This window comes from Bos javanicus, chromosome 19, assembly GCF_032452875.1.
Source record: "Bos javanicus breed banteng chromosome 19, ARS-OSU_banteng_1.0, whole genome shotgun sequence".
In the NCBI taxonomy this organism is placed as follows: Eukaryota; Metazoa; Chordata; class Mammalia; order Artiodactyla; family Bovidae; genus Bos; species Bos javanicus.
The window spans coordinates 58,008,869-58,030,488 of NC_083886.1; the positions used below are offsets into that span (position 1 = coordinate 58,008,869).

The window sequence follows — 21,620 nt, forward strand, 5'->3', positions numbered from 1 at the left end:
AAGGCAATCCCTATCCAGGGGTCAGAGGTCAGGGATATGTCATTCTGCCCCAAGTAGTCAGATGTGGAGCTAGAACTTGGCCGCCCTCAAAGACCAAGCTGAGTAATTTAGACTTTAGGCTGTGGTCTAGTCATCTCTACAGTGGGAGTGTACACACAATCTGTTGGGATACAGGAAGAAAATATTCAAACTCCTATTGATATTTATCTCCCTCCTTTGTAGTGTGTATGAAGCTACTAAGGCTTGGAGAGGTTGAGTAACTTATCCAAAGTCACACAGCTAGTAAGCATGCCAGACTGCAAAGCTGTGCTCTTCACATAAACTGAGTCTTGTGCAGACGGTGGGAGGTTGGGTGGGAGCAGAGGCTGGTCTAGAGCAGAGTGGCCGGGAGGCGTAGACAGCCCCCAGCCCTGGCTGTCTCTGCCTAGCATCCTACTGTGGGCAGAGGGCCAGGAGCCTGCCCAGGCCTGCCCCCGCAGAACCTGTTGTGAGAAGCCAAGCAGAGAGCCTCGATGGCAGCAGGGCTGCCTGGGCCAACCACCCAGAGCCTTTCACCCCAAGCTTTGTTCTCAGGTCTTTCTCATCTTTGCTGGGAGCCAGAAGGCCGTGGACCAGGGCTGAGAACCCAGAAGCGGCTCACGGAGAGGACTGAAGAATTTGCTAAATCATCCACTCCGCCGCCCCACACACTCAGCTGTCAACCCCATGGCCAAGGGACCTCAGATGCCAGACTCACCCTGCTTCCCCACACTTCAGTGTGCTACATTTATGGGTGACATTTACCATCTGAATTATACCTCTTAAAAAAACCATCACCGATTTTGAAAATTAAAAAAATTGAAGTATAGTTGATTTACAATACTGTGTTAGTATCAGATGCACAGCAAAATGGTTCAGGCATATATATATATATTTTTTTTTTGGATTATTTTCCACTGTAGGTTATTCTAAGATATTAACCATAGCTCCCTATTCTATACGGTAAATCCCTTTTGGCTGATCTACTTTATGTATAGTATTTTGTATCTGGAAATAATTGCCTTTATTCATGTATCTGGCTGAACTGGGTCTCAGTCGCCGCGTACAGCGTCTTTGGTTGTGGCATGTGGAACCCTAGATTCCGGATTAGTTCCCTGACCAGGGATTGAACCCGGACCCCCTGTATGGAGAGTGCAGAGTCTTAGCCACTGAGCCACCAGGGAAGCCCCACGCTCTTTCCATTTTGAAGCAAAATCTGCTTTGCTGCTTTGGTTTTGCCCTGGTCGACTTTACTGAGGTCTGATTAACTATAATAAAACACACGCCTGTTAGTGACTTTTGACAGATGTATACACACCCATGTAAACACCACCACAATCACCATCTGGATCATTTCCACCCTCCCAGAAAGGTTCCTCACATCCCTTTGCAATAAATGCCCCCCACCCACCCCTCCCCAGGGAAGGATGGATGTGATTTCTATCGCTATACATTAGCTCTCCCTGTTCTTGAACTTCACACAAATGGGTCATGCAGTAATTGCGTCTTCTTAGCCTCCGCCTAATGTCTGTGAGATTACATCAGTTCATCTACCCTGTTGCCTCTGCCAGTGTCTTTTTATTGCATAAGTTGTGTGAAGGTATCATATTTAGTGTGTCCATTCTCCTGTTGGTGGACATTTAGGCTGTTTCCAACTTGGCTCTAATGAACAATGCTGCAATATCCTTCGGGTTCAGGTTTTTATATGGATACGTTTTCATTCCTGTTGGCTGACTATCTGGGAGCTGAATTACTGGGTCATAGGTTAAGCGCATAGAACTTCCCAGGTGGCGTTAGTGGTAAAGAATCCAATGGTTTTAAGCTGAGGCTCCAATGGGCTTCCTTGATGGCTCAGTCTCAGGGGTAAAGAAGTGCTGTGCAGGATACACAGGAGACGAGGGTTTGATCCCTGTGTTGGGAAGATCCCCTGGTGGAGAGCATGGCAACCCACTCCAGTATTCTTTTCCAGAGAATCCCATGGACAGAGGAGCCTGGAGGGCTACAACCATAGGATGGCACAGAGTCAGATAAGACTGCAGCAACTTAGCACACACTGCAGGGTAAGTGTCGGAGAAGGCAATGGCACCCCACTCCAGTACTCTTGCCTGGAAAATCCCATGGACGGAGGAGCTTGGTAGGCTGCAGTCCATGGGGTTGGGAAGAGTCGGACACGGCTGAGCGACTTCCCTTTGACTTTTCACTTTCATGCATTGGAGAGGGAAATGGCAACTCATTCCAGTGTCCTTGCCTGGAGAATCCCAGGGACGGGGGAGCTGTCTATGGGGTGGCACAGAGTCAGACACAACTGAAGCGACTTAGCAGCAGCAGCAGGGTAAGTGTATATTTACTTTACAAGAAACTGTCAAACTGTTTTCCAAAGGGTTTGCGCCACTTTGTACTCTCATCAACAACAAATGAGAGGTCCGTGACTCCCCATCGCCTTGCCAAGGATTAGCACTGCCCGGCTATTTAATTTAAGCTATGCTCTGGATCTGAAGGGCTCTCTTACTGGGATTTTATTTATTTTTTTGATTTAATAAAGTTTTATTTTTCAAAATGTACAGCTAGTAGGACCTGTTCATGCATCTTCACCAGCAGCTGGGGCATCTCCACCCTTGGTGTTTCTGGTGTAAATCACTTGAGCTCTGTGCTTTGAAACCAGTTTAATAAGTCCTTTACTAAGGAGTTCCTGAAGGGCTGCTCTGGCCAGGGAACCATGAATCTTCAGTCTCTCAGAGACGACAGCTGGAGTTATACGCTTATAGCTGGGAACTTTACAGAGTTTGTCATATGCTGCTTTGTCAAACAAGACTAGGTTATTGAGTTTGTCCCGAACTCTGCCTTTGGGCCACTTCTTTTTGGCCTTGGCCCCAGATTTGTTCACTGGATCTTTGTCTTTCTTGGCCGACTTTCCGGCATCTTTCTTCTTCTTGTCGTCCTTGGGTGGCATAGCGAAGCCCGGAGAGCAGCTGCAACCACTCCTTATTGGGATTTTAATGTGCATTTCCCTCGAGACTAATGACGTAGCGCATCTTTTCCTGTGTTTATTGGTCATTTGTACCTTTTCTTTGGTGAGCTGTCTATTCAAATCTTTCGGATTTTGGTTATTCCCTCATCTCTCCCAACCCACAGCCCCTCCCCCGGCCATCTCCACCTGCAGTATACCCTCTTGCTTTAAGTCGGTTCTAAATGAAGGCTGCCTTTCTCTGAGGAGACCATAGTCAGCCGCACCCCACAGGGATTCTTCTCTCCTCTGAGCTCCTTCAATACCCATCTGCCTCTGTGCCTGTTTAACACAGCATCTGCCTCCGTATAGTACCACTTAGATGTCCAAAGGGTGGACGAGGCTGGACGAGGGGCTTCTTGATACCAGAAAGTTCACAAGCAGTGGGATTCTGCCCTTATAGAATTATAATATTGCACATTAATAGCAACTATGTTCTTTAAAATTATAGGTATCCCCCTCCCTGAAAATGTCAGACTATTTGAGAAAGAGGAAAGTAAAGGTGGAATAGGGAGTGGGAAGGTCACTCCCCCATCACCACCCCATGCCTCTGTCTTAAGAATCTCTGATAAAAGCAAAAGATAATTGGACTTCTAGTTCTGCTGTTTAGTAACTGTGGGGGGGGGGGGGGTGAGGTGGGGGGGGTTGCTGTGGGCAGATCTGGGCCTCCATCAATTAAATGGGGATGACAGCATCCTCTGGGAGTTGTGGGGGTTACACAAAACCTGTTAAGTATGCAGAAGCAGTGGTAAACTGTAAGGAACCAGTGTGTGTGCGTGTTTGCTTAGGGGTGTGTGTGTTGGCCTGTTAAATTACAAACTCCTTAGAATAGCTGACCTGGTAAAGAAAATCTTGCCTTTATATACATTAAAATGGACGGATAAACGCACAAGAAATCATGAAGGAAAATGCCAAGGAAGATAAAAGAATCCAACTCCTAAGCGTTCCGGACTCTGTTTCCGGTTTCTCTTCCGTTTCCTCCCCTCCTCCTCCTCGCCTTCCTCTCCCCCTTTTCCTCCCTCCTCCAATGGGCTCCTGCCCGCCCCCACCACCCCAGGCCTCATTTTAAAGGGACCTCCATATGAAACCATATGAAAAAACCGTATGAAAAAAGAGAAAGGACCCTCAGAAATGGAGGAGGATGTTTGCACAACACAGCGGCTTTGCTCGCAGGGCCAAGGCCAGACTCCCACAGCGCCGGGTCAGGGCCTGGGCGGATGGGAAGGGCCAGGACGGGTGCTGCTCCCGTCTCCAGGGCCCTTTGCAGTGGCCTTCAGCCCTGGGCACCCCTGAGTGAGCGGTACCTCACAGGAACCCCACCTGGATGGTCAGCTCTGAATGCGTTTTCTCTACAGCAATCCCTTTTCAGTCCCAAACCCACTGGGCTAGAGAGACAGCTGCCCACGTGCCGCTGCTAAAGCTGGATTCAGAGGGGAGTATCCCACCACCACCACCACCATCACCACTACTCAGAGGCTTGAGCGAGGCCTTGAACTTTCTGTCCCATGAATTCACAAATCTTTCCCGGCACTGTTTCAGGTCCTGAAGATAAGACTGGAGAAAAAGCGGCGAAGTGAGGCCTGCTGGTACCAGCGTCCCCTCTGTGGGTGAGCCAGGGGACGAATGTCCGTGTCGGGTGTGGAGCGGCTGCTAAGTGCTACTGGGAAAAAATACTTAAGTTCAGGGATTAAAAAAAAGGTCCCACAAACCCGAGCAGGGTGCGGCGCCGGAATTATATAAGGGAGTTATTTGAGGTCAGGCGATCAGGGAAAGTCCTGCGGGAGGAGGGTCTCTAACGGGGGTCCTCGCGCCCCCATCCCGCCCGCGCCCGCGTCCCCTCTGCGGCGATTTGCTTCTGGCTCCAGGTGGCCTCCCCACCCCCGCGCATCCGTGCGCTCCTCCTGCGCCCGTTCTGGTCCCGCCCGCCAGGAGGGTGGCCCCGGACCGGCCGGGTCGCTCTGGGCGCGCACCGTGATACCAGGGGCGGGTGTCCCCAGCGGCGCGCGTGACTCCGCCCCGCCCGCCTCCGCTCGCGCTCGGCGCCTCGGCCGCCCGGCGCCGCAGACGCTCCCGATCCTCCGAGTCCTCGGCGGGTGCCCGGCCCGAGCGCGGAGCCCATGGAGCCTGCGGGGGGCGCGCCCCGGGAGAGCGCCCGGGCCGAGGCGCTGTTGGGCGAGCTGGAGGCGCGGGTGCAGGAGGTGGTGAGGGCGAGCTCGTGGTGGGAGCGCCACGGCGTGGACTGCGCCATCCTCGCGCTCAGCCTCCTCGCTTTGCCACCCGGTGAGGGACACGGGGACTGGGGGCTGCGCGGCCCGCTGGGCGGCGGCGGAGGGTGTCGGGGCGGGCGGCGGGGTGGGGTAGATGGCGCTTGCCCGGGACGCTAGGACAGAGGGTCAGCCCGGGAAGTCTGGTTGGGGTGTTCTGACTTGTGTACCCGGAGATGCCCCGATGGATGAAGGGCAGTGGAGGAGAAAGTTGAGCCGAGTCAGGGAGAAGCGGCGGGGTGGGGTGGTGGGGGTGGTGAGGGGGGAGATGAGATGGCCTGGGGAGGGGGAGGGTGCTCCATAGGGCGCCAGGGGAGGGGGCGAGGGGCGTGTTCCCTGGTCCTCGCCTGGCCTGGACCCCCCCACCGTGCCCTGTCGCCAGTGCCCCTCTGGCAGGGGCGCAGAATCAAGATTCCCGGCCTCTCCTCGGTGAGTCAGTGGCGCTCTGTCTTGTCTCAGAGCTTTCAGAGAGAGCCAAGCCATCCCACTCCGGCCTTCGTGGAACCTGCCACACCACTATCCGGGGCAGTCCCCAGGGCTGGGCCCTCTTTGGCCCGGGCTTCCAGGGGTGCAGGCTGGGGCATTTGGGCTTAGATCTCCAAGAACCAGAGAAAGACCCCCCGCCCTTACCGCTCCTCCTACCGCCCCCCCCTCCCCCCGCAGGGTTCCTGTGCCTGCGCTCTGACAGCCCCCTGGTCTTTGCCCTGGGCATCACCATCCTGGGGGTGTGCCACTACACACTGACCGTCAAGGGCAGCCACCTGGCCACTCATGGTGCCCTCACCGAGTCCAGAGGCTGGAGCAAGGTCTGGACGCTTTTCTTTGTGGAGGTGAGCCTGGGACGGGGTGGGAGCCGCTGCGGGGCCTTGGTGTGAGAATCCAGGCATGCACAGCCCTGTGAGCCCTCGAGGGCCAGCAGCTGCGGCTCTTGGCACGTGGGCCCAAGCGTGTCGCCTGTCTGCACTACGGTCTGTGTGTGTCTGCGTGTGTGCATGACCCCAACCCCTTGAGAGGGTAGAGGGCTGCACGAGGAATGATCAGTGCTCAACTGAGGCCGGGGATGCAGCCGGAGCACCGGTTTCTCCTGGGGGCGGCTCTCTTCTCCACAACACTGGTTCAGGAGGGTGGACCTTCTTCCTCTCCCCAGGACTCCTGCGGCTGGCAGTCCTGGCTGCAACCTTTGGGCTTCCTGGTTTTGCAGTTGGGGTTTGGGATGTGAACGATGGACAGAGGGCAGGGGGAGCAGGGGCCTGGTGTCTGTCCCAGCACCCCAGTTCCATAACAGCCCCCACCTCCTGACACCTGGCGATGGTGGAGCCTCCTAGAAGCCCCCTGCTTCCCTGGGTCTGTACCAGGAGGGTCCCTCCTCTCTCCTGACTCTTGCCCCACTTCTCCCACCATCTCCCCAGCCTGCCTCAGCCTGTGGGCACGGTCAGGTAGGCAAAGGTGTCTGGCCCGGTTCCCCTTCTGTCTGGACCAGTCTCAGGTCTCCGATGCTCTGACACCCCCTCTTCCCTTCCTTCCAGGTGATCCCCCACCATGGACCCTGGGTCCCTTATGAACAAATGTGAAAGCTGGTACCAGAAACAGTCCTTTTCTGCCAGGAACTGGTTACTGTGACCAATTAATTCAATTATTAACTTTTCTTTTTTTTAAAAGAGCTTTTATTTGTTTATTGGCTGCACCACGAAGCAGGTGGGATCTTAGTGTTCCAACCAGGGATGGAACCCTCACCCCCTGCTTGGAAGCTCAAAGTCTTAACCACTGGGCCACCAGGGAAGCCCCTCAATTACTAACTTTTAATAAAGTTATATAACTTTACATAACTGTACACGCACGCACACAGGACGTTTTATAAAATTATAGTGCATGAGTTAGATGAGAGGAAGCACTGTCTGTCCAGCACCCTCCATCGCCTTCACCGTCCCCAAACCCACCTCTCCCACCTGCGCACGTTTCTATTTTTTTTCTTAAAGGGAGGGAGATTCCTTAATTTTTCATTTTTTATTTTATGTTTTATTCATTTGGCTTCAGGTCTCAGTTGTGGCACTCGGGATCTTTGATCTTCGTTGCAGGATCTTTAGTTGCAGCATGTGGGATCTAGTTCCCCAACTAGGGATTGAACCTGGGCCCCCTGCATTTGGAGCGCCAAGTCCTACCCACTGGACCATCAGGGAAATCCCTGCACACATTTCTAAAATGCAAAGGACAAGGGGGGGACTTCTGCTCCAGTGGGTAAGACGCCAACGCAGATTTTCCAATGCAGGTTCTTGGGTTTGATCCCCAGTCAGCGATCTAGATCCCACATGCTGCACCAAAGACCCAGTATAGCCAAGTAAATAAAAGTAAAGAAATATACTTTTTAAAAAGGACAAAGGAAACCAGTGGGTCCTCAGGGTCCATTTCAAGACAATCTTCTTCCCAGGGACCCCTGAGCGTTGGTCTCAGCCAGGCTCTAAGGTACAGACCCAACCCTGGAGCCAGGCTCAGACGCCGCCACCCCCCAAGTTTGTAATCACAAGCAGGGGAGGAACCAGGATGTTGTGCTATCATGTGGGCTCTGTCAAAGCTGCACTGAGCCCCAGAGGCCTGGGGGCGGCTGAGAAGGTGGAGTCTTCCCAGCCTCCCCAGACAGAGGGCTCCAGCTGAACCACAGTGCGGGACCCACCTGGAGGGACCCCGGCAGCCTGGTGGCTCCCCTCATCTCGTCCCCTGGGACCCAGGCAGTGGCCTCATCTTTGCCTCTTTAGTCCCTGGCACAGGGCTGAGCTCAATGTTTGTAGACGATGACCCTGCAGGGGACACGGGGACAAAGTCTGGGGAAGAGCAGGCTGCCGGAAGGTCACAGCCTGGAGGTGGGTGAGCCCCACGTAGGGAAGGCTTGGCTTCCATCCCCAGCTGTGAAGGCTGGTATGCTGCAGGCAGATTGCAAATTTCTCGAGGGCAACCTGAGTGGGAGGCCTCTGCTTTTCCACCCCCCATGCCTCAAGGCGTGGCCCTGACTCTGGCCAACCTCAGGGAAGATCCAGCTCCCAGTGGGAAGGAGGGGACGGCTCCACCTCCTCGGCCACTGGCATGAGTAGGGCGAGTGGATTTTTACCTTTTGTCAACCAGACAGTGGACAGTGTCGGGGCCACCTTGGACACACTGACTCTGTGACCTTGGACAAGTTACTTAATTTAGCATCTAAGTGTTGGTTTCTCCATGTAATAAATGAGAATAATAATGTTACCTCCTCTGTGAAACCAGTGTGAATATTAAACGAGACACCCTAGATCTTCATTAGGGCCTGGGCCTGACTCTTCAATGCCTGCTTCCAAGTAACAAGCTCCCCGACCACCCCCATCACCTTTTTCTTTTTCCTCTGGAGGGAACACCCAGTCAGTTGCAAGCAAAAGGTTAGTGGTTTTTCTTACTTGTTTTGTTTGTTAGCGTTTTTTTTTTTTTTTTTTTAACTGCTTTAAATGCTTTAGTTTTCTTTTCTTTTTTTTCTTTTTAACACTTCTGTCTGCGCTGGATCTTTGTTGCTGCATGGGCTTTTCTCAGTAGTGGCGAGCTGGGGTTCCTCTCCAGTTGTGCGCTGGCTTATCACTGCGGTGGCTTCTCCTGTTGCAGAGCAACAGAGCTCTCGAGCGTGAGGGCTTCAGAAATTGCGGCTCCCAGGCTCTGGAGCCTGTGCTCATTAGAGTGGCACACGGGCTGAGTAGCACCACGGCATGTGGGATCTTCTCGGACCAGGGATCGAACCCGTGCCTCCTGTATTGGCAGGCGGATTCTTTACCGTTGAGCCACTAGGGAAGCCCAGCGTTGTTTATTTTTAACTGAAAGGTTGACCAGCTTATACAGAGCTCAGTGGAGCTGTGTGTGGGGTGTGTGTGTGTGTGTACTGAGGGGGCTGTTTACTGAGGCCCTGAACCATACCTGTCCTTCGCATCACACAGAGGACCAGCTCTTGCCACGTAGGATCTCAGCAGACTACCTGGGACCCTCCTGGATCCCCGGCTTCCCCATCTTTCATGTCCCGTTGTCTCTCTTTCCTCCTCCGCTTGTTGACTGCCTGCACTGTTTCCAAACTGTGACCCTCAGGAGGCAGCATCACCATAGAAGAATCTAGTCCCTTAGTCACAGCCTCAGGTGTCACCTGGAGTGTCACTGGCTTTCCTGCTCCACCCAGCTTTTGCCAGGCCTCTTTCACAATCTGCTGGCACGAGCTGGGGGTGAGAGAGGTCACCCTCTCTGACCCGTTGGATCTGAGGGGAGGGCAGGCAGGATGGCTGGGGCAGCTGACATCCAGGTTGCTATTGCTTCTCTGCTAAAGTATCCAAAATCATATACCCCACTCACGCCAAGACTGACTTCCCTCCGAACACCCACTTCCTGTCTACGCCACAGTGTTCCATTCCATTCAGTGCACCTCTGACCCTCTCTCTTGCCCACGGACTACCCTCGCCTGCCTGCTCCTTGTCCTGGGTTATGTCATGAGGACTTCCAGTATTCTTCTTGGGTACTGCCTGTCAAGAGCCACAGGAATGTAGGGGCAGGCTGGGGTGGGCAGGCCCCTACGGTTCAAGTACCGACGCTTGGAAAAGTTTATTTTTTAATTTATAGTTGATTTACAATGTTGTGTTAATTTCTATTATACAGCAAGGTGATTCAGTTACACACACACACACACATATATATATACACACATTCTTCTTCATATTCTTTTCCATTATGGCTTATCGTAGGGTATTCACTCATTCTCTGTGTAATAATTTGCATCTGCTGACCCCAAACTCCCAGTCGCTCCCCCATCCCTCTCCCCCTTGGCAACCCCAAGTCTGTCCCTTGTGTCTGTGTGTCTGTCCCCTGTGTCTGTGAGTCTGTCCCCTGTGTCTGTAAGTCTGTTCCCTGTCTGTGAGTCCGTCCCCTGTGTCTGTGAGTCCATCCCCTGTGTCTGTGAGTCTGCTCCCTGTGTCTGTGAGTCTGTCCCTGTGTCTGTGAGTCTGCTCCCTGTGTCTGTGAGTCCGTCCCCTGTGTATGCGAGTCCGTCCCTGTGTCTGTGAGTCCGTCCCCTGTGTCTGTGAGTCTGTCCCTGTGTCTGTGAGTCCGTCCCCTGTGTCTGTGAGTCTGTCCCCTATGTCTGTGAGTCCGTCCCCTGTGTCTGTGAGTCTGCTCCCTGTGTCTGTGAGTCCGTCCCCTGTGTCTGTGAGTCCGTCCCCTGTGTCTGTGAGTCTGCTCCCTGTGTCTGTGAGTCTGTCCCCTGTGTCTGTGAGTCCGTCCCCTGTGTCTGTGTGTCTGTCCCTGTGTCTGTGAGTCCGTCCCCTGTGTCTGTGAGTCTGCTCCCTGTGTCTGTGAGTCCGTCCCCTGTGTCTGTGAGTCTGTCCCTGTGTCTGTGTGTCTGTCCCTGTGTCTGTGAGTCCGTTCCTGTTTCGTAGATGAATTTATCACATGTAAGTGATACCGGTCACACAGTGTCTGTTCTTCTCATTCTAACTCACTTAAATGATACTCTCTAGGTCCATCCATGCTGCTGCAAGTGGTGTGATTTCATTCTTTTATGGTTAATATTCCATATAATACATATATTTTCACACCTTATAATCACGTTATATTCCACATAGTATATATTATCATATAATATATATATGTATGTGTATACCACACCTTCTTTATTCATTCACGTGTTGATGGGCATTTAGTCTGTTTCCATGTCTTGCCTATTATAAATAGTGCTGTCATGAACACAGGGATGCATGTATCTTTTCGAATTATAGTTTTCTCCAGATCCATACCCAGGAGTGGGTCACAGGATCATATGGCAACTCTATTTTCAGTTGGGGAAGATTAACTCCTGCAATCAGGAGGCCTTTAGGGACTCCCTTGCCAGTCACTCACAGTCAAGATGTTCCCCTAAGTGGGAGGGAACAGGCCGTGCCAGTTACTAAGCTCCATTGTGTCTCAACTTCCAACTCTCCTTTTAAAGTCGGCTTTGTGCTATGGGGGTGGCGTCACAGCTGGTCCACGGAGAGCCCCGGCGGCTCTGCCCTGGGGGAGGGGTGTCACCTGGGGGAAACTGTCGCCTTCTTTCCAGTCCCCTGTGCTGGTGGTGGAAACCGAGCCTGAGCCCAGAAGCCCAGCCTGATTACGATGCTTGAACAGTTCCGATTCACTGCCGGTTCACTGTGGCCTGTACCTTCTGGGCCATCTCTCGCCTTCTTTCTTTTTGGCCCCACCTGAACCCTGAGGGGTGGTCCTCTGAGTATGCTCCACTGTGATTTTTAAATTTTTAATTAAAAAAATATATTTAGCAGGCAAACTCAGATCTGTAGTACAAAATATACTTCTTTTAAAAAAAATAAAAACGTTTGTACTTTTGAAATAATTAGAGATTCGCAAGACACTGCAAAACCAGATCAGAGAGGACAGAGCAGTCCAGTGGACCCGTTACCTAGACGCCTCAATAGTTACATGTATTGTCATTCAACATTTGACCTTCAGGACTTCCCTGGTGGCTCAGTGGGAAAGAATTCACCTGCCAATGCAGGAGACGTGGGTTCGATCCCTGAGGGAGGAAGGTCCCCTGGAGAAGGAAATGGCAACCCACACCAGTATTCTTGCCTGGGAAAGTCCATGGACAGAGGAGCCTGGTGGGCTACAAGTCTGTGGGGTCGCAGAGAGTCAGACACGACTGAGCGACTCAACAGCGATTCAACACACCAGGACATTGACTTTGTGCGTGTGTGTCTGTGCGATTTTATCACGTATGCAGATTTGTAAAATGTACTTGCAAGGGGTCGTCTGGCAGTTCCCACACCGGTGGGTCTCTAAAAGCTTGGCCCCCGTGGGCTTGCACATGGGCCCCCAGAGGCTGAGGATGCTGGAGGAGGATCAGGTGGTCATCTGTGGGTGGTGGCACTGAGCCTGGTGAGTGTCCTTGGGTGGGTATGGTGGTAGGGGGGCTTGGAGAAAAGGGGAGGGCTGCTCCCAGGCAGCCCGTGGCTGCCCAGTGGGGAGGGGAGACTTGGAGGGAAGCTGGGTTTGCTGGGGAGATCTAGGGGCTGAAACAGTGTCAGCAGTTGAGGCTCCACGTGGGCGTTGGCTGAGCAGCTCAAAATCACCAAGCTTTCGCTCCCGGCCCAGCCCTCTGCTGGGTGCTGGGGACACAATGGTGAGCAGAACCCTCTTCCAGTTCCCCAAGGGCTCAGAGTCCAGCGGGTAAACAGGCACACACGAATGACATCAAAATAATAGAAGTCTTAATTATACCAACTGACCATTACTGGGTGCTTACTGTGTAGTTGATGTTAATAATCACGCCTCCCTGTGAGGTCAAACCTATTATCACCCTTACTTTGTGGATGAGGAAACACTGGTCTGGCAGGTTAAGTCACTTGACCCTGGCTGCTCAGCTACTACACGATGCAGCCCAGGGCCTGGGCAGGCAGACTGTGAAGGCAGCTGTGTGAAGGCCGTGGGAACACAGAGAGGAGAGAGCGTGGCAGGGACATGGTCAGTGTCTGCAGGTGTTTTGGGCTGTGATGACTAGGGTGTGTCTGTACATGCGTGCAAGTGTTTATGTGTTGCTCCTGGCATCTAGCAGATAGGAGCCAAGGTTGCTGGTAGACAGTCTACTATGCACAGATATGGAACGAAAAAGTATGAAAGTGTTAGTCCCTCAGTGGTGTCTGACTCTTTGCAACCCCAGGGACTGTAGCCTGACAGGCTCCTCTGTCCATGGGCTTCTCCAGACAGGAATACTGGAGTGGGTTGCCATTCCTTCCTCCAGGGGAATCTTCCCTTCCCAGGGATCGAACCCAGGTCTCCCACATTGCAGGCAGATTCTTTACCATCTGAACCACCAGGGAAGCCCCCAGTCCCCAAGGCAATAGTGGCGAGGCTGAGAACCCCTGGTGAGAGCGTCTGGAGGAGACGCTGTCAGGACAGGCTGGCTGGGCCCAGAAGTGGGAAGGTGGTTGCTGGTTCGACTTTTTGTGACCCCATGGACTATAGCACCCCAGGCTCCATAGAGTTCTCCAAGCAAGAATACTGGAGTGGGTTGCCATTTCTGTTTCCACATCCTGTACTTAAAAAAACCAAAACAAAACATTATTTGGCTGTGCCGGGTCTTAGTTGCAGCATGTGAGATCTTTAGTTGAGACATATGGGATCTAATTCCCTAACCAGGGATGGAACCGAGGCCCCCTGCACTGGGAGCATGAAGACTTAGCCACGGGACCACCAAGTAAGTCCCCAGGTGTCCTATACTTGATTTGACAAACTTAAAGCAGGGAAGACTCCAGCCCACAGTCCCTCCTGCCTGAGGGATGCTGCCTCTGGGACAACCCCCAGCCCCTCCTCCTCACCCTGCCCATCCTGTGGCCCTCTTCTCCTGTCCCCGTCTCCGGAGTGACCCCTGCCCCCCAGGCTTTGAGCTGGAGACTTGGCTGCTGTCTTGATTGCCTCCTCCTCCTCTTCATCCTTCCTCCAGAACCCTCCTTCTGCCCCTGCCCTCTGGTCCTCACCTCTCTCAGTGGCCACACTTACAGCTTCTGCCGGGCACCTGCCTCATCCTGGCCCTCCCCCTCCGATCCAGTAAATGACCTATTTGAAGCCAAACTCTGTGTCCTAATCTTATAATGACGGTTTTCAATCCTGCAGAGTGTTGTTTGCTTAAAAATTAAAAGAGCAAAATATTAGAGAACACATAAAGGGATAGAGGACCTCCCTCACCTCCCAGGAGGAAAATGGGGCAACTGGGGGGTCAGGTAGGAAGAAGACTCCCCCACCCCACTGTATATTTTTTGAATTATGCAAACATATTACCTGCTCAAAAAATAAATTATTTAAAAAAGTACCAAGTTAGAGAACTACCTTTGGCTGCTGGTGGAGGTCTGAGAATGCTTAATGAATAAACAACTAAATGAGTGAGAGATCTGGGGAGGGACCCCGGTTTATCTTAATTTTTATTTATTTGCTTTTGGCTGCCCTGGGTCTTCGCTGTTGCTCTTGGGCTTTCTCTAGTCGTGGTGAGCGCCTCTCCGTTAAGGTGCTCGGGCTGCTCACTGCGGTGGCTTCTCTTGCTGTGGAGCACCGGCTTTAGGCGTGTGGGCTCCAGTCGTTGGCACTCGAGGGCTGCAGAGTGTGGTGGGTCCCCCAATTGTAGCTGAGAGGAGATGTCGAGAGTCTACCCAACACTCACTTTGGCCACTTGAGGAGCCTGAGTGCAGCTAAGAGATCTAGGTTCTTAAGTCTGCCTGAGGGTTGTAGAAGGTAGTGATATCAAGAAGCTTCTGGAACTTTCTCTGGGTCTGGATGGGAGATCGTCTTGGGCGAGGCCTGTAAATAATCCTTTGCAGCAGGACCGTCTGTAAGGTGTGGCCCTGTCCCCCTACACTTTGATGGGTGCATGTAATACACGCCGAACCCTGTGTCCAGTCTCTCTCCTCCTCCCAAGCCCACCGTGTTCCCTCTCATTCTGGAAAGAACATCTAGATGGGAGGGAGAATTCCAGTGTATAGAAATAGCCTCAGATCTGGGTTTCTTTCTTTTTTAATGTGGACCATTTTTAAAGTCTTTATTGAATTTGTTACAATTCTGCCTCTGTTGGGAAGCAGTGGGGTCTTAGCTCCCAACCAGGGATGGACACGAACCCGAACCCCCTCATTAGGAGGTGAAGTCTCAAAAAAAAAAAAAAGGAGGTAAAGTCTCAGCCCTGGACCACCAGGGAAGTCCCCTCAGATCTGTTCTTATTCTTGCAAAAAGGCAGGTCACACAGATTCCGGAAGCTTGTGCTGAGTCACAAACCACGTGTTACACGGTGGCCCCTGCCCCCAGTTCTCTGGTCTGGGCATGTGGCTGAGAACCTGGCCCTGGAGACCCCTGAGGTCAAGCTCGGAAGGGTTCAGGCCCCAGGCTGTTTCTGGCTCAAAGCATGATCAGCTGCTAGTCTGAGCAGAGGTGTAGAACTCAGGCCAGAAGGAAGGGCAAGAAGGAACAGCAGATTGCTGAGTGCAGCTAACATTTCGTGAAGCAAAAAGCAATGCAGACAGGCTCGGCCTTTGGAGCAGAAGTGTGAGGAAGGAAAACAGTTAAAAACAGCAGTTAAAAACAGTCACAGACTTCCCTTGTGGTGCCAATGCAGGGAGCACGGGTTCGATCCCTGGTCCGGGAAGATCCCATATGCCCGGGGTCAACTAAGCCCGTGTGTCACGACTCCCGAAGCCCGCACACACCCTAGAGCCTGTGCTCAGGAACAAGAGAAGCTACCCTCGAGGAAGTCCGTGAGCAGCCGAGAAGTAATTAATAATTAAGTTAAAAACAAACAAAAAAACCAACAAAAGCCCAGTTGCTTTTTTCCAGTTATAGAACCGTGAAGCTCAAAGTACACTTCCAAGCCTTGGGCAGAGGCAGACTGGCCTCTGAGGAGGCCTTGGCAGATCCTGGCAACAGCTCCTTTGTGAACCAACTGTTGGGTCCTTTTTTTTTTAAATGATTATATTTTACTTTTTAAAAATTTATTTTTTATTTTTTTATTTGACCGTGCCGTGAGGCATTTAGGGATCCCTGACTGAGGACTGCACCCATGGCCCCTGCCCTGGGAGCCTGCAGCCTTAACCACTGGACCACCAGGGAAGTCCCCTGCTCGGCTCTTTGTGGCGCTCACAGTGACTGGCATTGGGTCGACCTTCACACCCTCCAGGATATAGACAGGCAGCGTCTTCAATAAAATTAGCAAAGTCTTCTGGCTTTTGGATAAAATATTGGAAGAGACTGAGGTTGGGTGTTAATTTGCATACATCTGCATGAGAAACACTTTGGTGCCTCTTTTATATTCAGAATGACTGCTCTTCTTGGAGTCAGGGAGCTGCTGCTGCTGCTCGCTACCAGCTTCAGAGACTCCCACGTGGGATCACACCAAAGAGTCACCCCTAGGAAGAAGTTAACTCTTGGCCACCACTGGGGCACGCTCACCCTGGGTGCCACCCTCAGGGACGATTCAGAAGATGGCCTTTCTTCTTCCCTAGACTCCCCTCACTGTGGTGGGCTCAGGATGCAAAGCAGTGTCATGAAGGTGCAGATGTTTCCACCATGAACACTCATGAAATAATTGCCATCAGATGCCCGGAGCTTTGCCTTCAATGCGTCCAGTCCTCCAGCAGCCCTCTCAGACTTGCTGGCCTCCCGCCCCAAATGCTTTGCAGCATCATGCCGAGTGGATACAGTTGCTTTTTTTTTTTTTTCTAAAGATTATTTATTTGGTTGCATCAGGTCTTAGGGGCTTCCCAAGTGGCCCTAGTGGTAAAGAACCTGCCTGCCAGTGCAGGAGACAAGAGATGCGTGTTCCATCGCTGAGTCCCCTGGAGGAGGGCATGGCGACCCACTCCAGTATTCTTGCCTGGAGTATCCCATGAACAGAGGAGCTTGGCGGGCTATAGTCCATGGGGTCGCAAAGAGTCGGTATGGACCAGTGAATCGACGTAGCATGCGCACCTGTGCACGCGCGCCAGGTCTTGGCTGCGGCACCCAACCGCAGGATCTTTCTCGGGGCTCATTGGCTCTTCACTGCAGCGCGTGGGCTTCTCTAGTTGTGCTGCGGGACTCTTGAGTGTGCAGACTCAGTAGTTGTGGCACACTGGGCTTACCTGCCTCCAGGCATGTGGGCTCTTAGTTCCCCAACCAGGGATCGAACCCGCGTCCCCTGCATGGGCAGGCAGATTCTTAACCACTAAACCACCAGGGAAGTCCCAGGATGCGGTCCTAGATCCCTGAGAGCTGATGGTCAAGGCTGATGAGCTGGGGGTGGAAGGCAGGAAGGCCTTGGAAAGGCAGGGTCTGGGGAAGGAGGGTCTTTTCGAGGCTCCAGAGGGCCAGCTTTGCTCGCCTGGGATGTGGACCCCGCCCCGCTTCTGGCTGCCTCCTCCAGGTATGCACGTCCTTCACTGCGGAGTACGCCAAGTATGGACACGTGAAGATGCACCACGGCTACACCAACGTGCTAGGCCTGGGGGACTCGAGCACGTGGAGGCTGCCTTGCCTCAACCGCTACGTCTACATGTTCCTCGCTCCTCTCTTGATCCCCATCATAACCCCGCTCGTGGCTGTGGGTGAGTAAGCCAGGGCCGTGCCCTGCAAAGACCTGGTCCCCCCCACTCCCTTCCCTTCCTCCCTCTCATGGCTTCGTGGAGGCTTCATGAAGGAAGCGAGGAGCCCTGAGTTGAGACCAGACAGAAACCTTCTGAGACAGCCAAGCAGGGTGGAAAGAACTGTGGAGCTGGGGCCCAGTCTGACTTTGCCGCTTGCTGGTGGGTGATGACTGCAGGCAGGTAACTTAACGTCTCTGAACTTCACGTTCTCCCTTGCTCCTCAAGGATGGTGGGAAGGCGTGAGGTTGTAGATGTAAAAGTGCTTTGTAAAGGCCTCACACTCTGTTGTACGTTATAATGTTTAGTCTCGTAGGAGCAATATTGTACGGTGGAAGGAGCAGGGGCTAAGGGCTCAAGCCCCATGCCACCACTTACTATTAATATCAGACTGACCTCAGGTTGCTTAATGCTCTGTTTTCTATTCTAAAAATGGGCGAAAGAAAAAAAAAAAAGGAATTACTTGGTGGTCCAGTGGTTAGGACTTGGCACTTTCACTACTGGGGCCTGGATTTGATCCCTGGTCGGGGAACTAAGATCCTGCAAGCCACACAGTGCAGCCAAAGGGGGAAAGAAAAGCGAATGAACCGACTTTTCAGGGCTGTAACTACCTTGGCCACCCGAGTTTGCACCACTCAGCCACCAGGGAGCCTGCTTATGTTGGATTGGAACCTTGCCAAACCCAACCCCCGCAATCTCTCACCCCTTCTGGCAGAGCGGCTGAGAGAGGTGGAGCTCAGGACGGCCCTGCGGACACTGGGCCTGATCTCCCTGGGCCTTTATTCTCAATACTGGCTGCTCCTGAATGTGTCTGGCTTCCAGAGCCCCAGCTCGGCCCTGGCCTGCATGCTCATCACCAGGTCCCTGCTGGCCCACCCTTATCTCCACGTCAACATCTTCCAGGTGAGGCCTCCCCTACCCTGCACACAGGGGAGGGAGGCATGGGGACCACCTGGCCGAAGGCTGGACTCGAGATTCTAGGGAGAGAGACGTCACCAGGTGAAGTACCTCCCTACTCTTACCTTCTGCCCTTCTCCCTGTGGGTCATCACAGAGAGTTTTGGTCTCAGGTAAGGAGTTTACTTCCCTTCAACACTGGCTGCCATTCGAGCACAGATGGGATTTATTAAGCAGCTTTTGTGCAAAGGTGGCACGAGTGGTAAAGAACCCACCTGCCAATGCAGGAGACGTAAGAGACCTGGGATGGGCCCTGGGTTGGGAAGATCCCCCGGAGGGGGGCATGGCAATCTGTCCTAGTACTCTTGCCTGGAGAATCCCATGGACAGAGGCGCCTGGTGCGCTACAGTCCATAGGGGTGCAGAGTCAGACATGACTGAAGCGACCTTGCACACACGTGTGCAAAGTTTACTTGATGAAGCTCCTTAGGGACACAGGTGAATAGGACCCCAGCTCCTAGCCTCAGGGCTCTTACTGTGATGAGCCCGAGGGAAGTGAAGCAAGGGCCACCACCGAGGTCCCAGCGGGCGTGTGTCTAGGTAAGACGCTGGAGATGGGAGGTCTTTGTGGGAGTCCGGCAGCTCAGCGCTCAGTTCTGGGGCCACTTCTGTGGGGACGGTCACCTCCCTGCTCCCTGGACCAGTGAGGATCCCAGCCTAGCACTTACCACCCGGCCATTACCGACTTAATCCCATGATGCAGTCCCGCAGTTGTGATCCCTCCGCTTGTCTGGTGAGACCGTAAGTTCCCACTCACTTCCTCATCCTCTAGACTGAGGACACGGCCTGGCAGAGGAGGCGTTTCTTGAACCATGAGCAGGATTTTGATTGTTGAAAGGAGAGCAGAGAAGGGTCTCTTTGGGATGAAGTGAAGGCACAGGGATGTGAGGGACAGTGGGGGGCAGTCATGGACTTAGAGGACCACAGGGCCAGAGGGGCACCCAGACTCCATTCATTGCGCTCACGGGGAGAGTGGTCAGGGATGGGCGAGGCTCAGCACAGGACACAGAACCTCAGCCTCCTCGTGCCTCTTCCGGGTCCTGCCGGAGCAGGAGGTGAGACGGACACAGGACCCACGGGGCCCCTGGGTGCCAGCTGAGGATGCCGGGGCGGGGTGGGGACACACGGGTCTGCCCGGCCCGGCCCCAGGGCCTGACCCTCGTGTCTGTCACAGCACATCGGGCTGCCCATGTTCTCCCCTGACAAGAAGCCGCGACGGATCCACATGATGAGCCTGGGGGTGCTGAACCTGCCCCGTCTGCCGGTGCTGGACTGGGCATTCGGCCACTCTCTCATCAGCTGCCACGTGGAACACCACCTCTTCCCCAGGCTCTCCGACAACATGTGCCTGAAGGTAGATGAGGGTGGGGCTGGAGGGGCTTGGATGAGGGAGCTGCCTGAGGGTGGAGGGGGAGTCTCCTTCAGGGCCCTCTGACCAACTGACCTGGCCAGAATTTCCCAGGAAGGGGCCGCTCAGGGAACAAGCAGCAGTGTGGCTTTTGATCAGAAACACTTGGGTTTCTGACCAGGCAGTGTGACTCTGGACAAGTTAACTGAATGTCTCTGAGCCTCAGCTTCCTCATCTGTAAAATGGGACTAAGCCGTGCTTGGGCTTCCCTGGTGGCTCAGACAGTAAAGAACCTGCTTGCAATGCAGAAGACCCTGGTTCAATCCCTGGGTTGGGAAGATTCCCTGGAGAAGGGAATGGCTACTCACTCCAGTATTCTTGTCTGGAGAATTCCATGGACAGAGGAGCCTGGCGGGCTGCAGCCCATGGAGTTGCAAAGAGTCAGACACGACCGAGCAACTAACACTTTCAAGCAGTGCTTACGTTGACAGGTTTTGAAGATAATGGAGAAATGGACCTGAAATGTCAGGCACCTGTATGTGCTTGGTGAAAGGGAGAGATGGCGTTTATCCTCCTATGCTAAGGAGGACTGTCAGATAGTCAGGATCCCCGGAGAAGAATGCTGGGGATAAAACTCCCTTTCCCTGCTGGAAATGTGGGAGTTCTCCCAGCCCCTCAGCTCCTCCCCAGCATCATGCAACAAAGTAGACAGGAGTTGGGGGCTGGGGAGAGGAAGGGTCCCCATGAGGGTGGCCTATCTGCAGCCTCTCCTCCTGCCCACCTTCTGCCAGGTGAAGCCTGTGGTGTCCCAGTTCCTCCACGAGAAGCAGCTGCCATACAACGAGGACTCCTACCTGGCTCGCTTCCGGCTGTTTCTCCAACGCTACGAGGAGTTCATGGTGCAGACCCCTCCCATCACAGAGCTGGTGGGGCTGCAGTGAGGGGTGGGCCAGCCCAGCCACCCCGCTGTCCTTCCCGGGGCCCAACCCTGGCTCTCCTGCCTGTGCTGGCCACCGCTGGGGCCGGGAGGGCGCTGGCTCCCGCCCAGGGGCTGTGCTTCACTCCACCAGAGTGTGGAGGCGCAGGTGGACAGTGAGGTGGGGAGCTCACGCAGGGGGTTCCAGGGATCACCTGCCCTGCTTGCTTTTTTGAGTTTCAAGGAATAAAGGTGGCTGGGCATTCTGCTCAGTCTGGACCTCAGCCGACTTCATCTCAGGACTAAACAGCTGGATTCCTTCCTGCTTCCGCTCTGAGCCTCGGGAGGGCTAGAGGACAGGGGTAAGGGGAGGCCCTAGGTTGGGGGCAGGCCAGGAGGGGCATGGAGAGAGAAGGGTCCACCTGCCCCCTGGCGAGGGCCTCCCTGGTGCCAGGGAGCAATGAACTTGGCCACTGCTTCTTCCTGTGCCGTTTGAGGTTCCGGCCCCAAAGGAGCCCTCTCCCCAGGGACCACAGGGAGCGGTTACCTTCGTCAGACTTTCCTAGTATCTCAGCCAGGAAGCCTGTGCAAGACCCTGGCGGCAGCTCCCGAGACTCACAGCACTTGTGAGCTCAAAGTGTGTGTTTTGTGGGGAAGGCTTCAGGTCAGATGAAGGTAGCAAGGGGGTAATAGCTTTGAGCAGGACCTTGGCTAGCTCTCCAAGTCGGCTTTGTTTGTGATCTTCCCAAGGGGTGGAAGAATTCTCAACTGGGAGAGGGAGAAAATGACGGGGAGGGTAGCTGAGGCTGGAGAGGGGTTATGGGAACAGGTGCTGGAGGTCAGATGGTCTTGGAGAGGAGAGGAAGGAGTGGGAGAAGGATGGGGGTTCAGACACAAGAGCTGGGAGTCAAGGGCCACACTTAGCTGTGAAAGGAATGTCTGCAGCCTGGGAGTGAGGCGGAGATGTAAGGGAGTGACCGATGCCAGCCG

The 21,620-nt window shown here is 53.7% G+C and overlaps 2 protein-coding genes across 2 annotated transcripts; one reads left to right on the forward strand and one right to left on the reverse strand.

The window, feature by feature from the left end:
* Positions 1 to 2,560: 2,560 nt before the first annotated feature.
* LOC133231627 (small ribosomal subunit protein eS25-like) lies at positions 2,561 to 3,017 on the reverse strand. The gene has a single exon (XM_061389985.1). It carries the CDS (start codon positions 2,966 to 2,968, stop codon positions 2,597 to 2,599), a length of 372 nt encoding a protein of 123 aa, XP_061245969.1. The 5' UTR covers positions 2,969 to 3,017; the 3' UTR covers positions 2,561 to 2,596.
* Positions 3,018 to 5,057: 2,040 nt separating this feature from the next.
* Positions 5,058 to 20,914, forward strand: FADS6 (fatty acid desaturase 6). The gene is made up of 6 exons (XM_061392896.1): positions 5,058 to 5,302; positions 5,950 to 6,116; positions 17,195 to 17,375; positions 18,127 to 18,314; positions 19,541 to 19,720; positions 20,506 to 20,914. The coding sequence occupies exons 1-6, from the start codon at positions 5,140 to 5,142 to the stop codon at positions 20,653 to 20,655; spliced, it is 1,029 nt and encodes a 342-aa protein (XP_061248880.1). The 5' UTR covers positions 5,058 to 5,139; the 3' UTR covers positions 20,656 to 20,914.
* Positions 20,915 to 21,620: the final 706 nt, after the last annotated feature.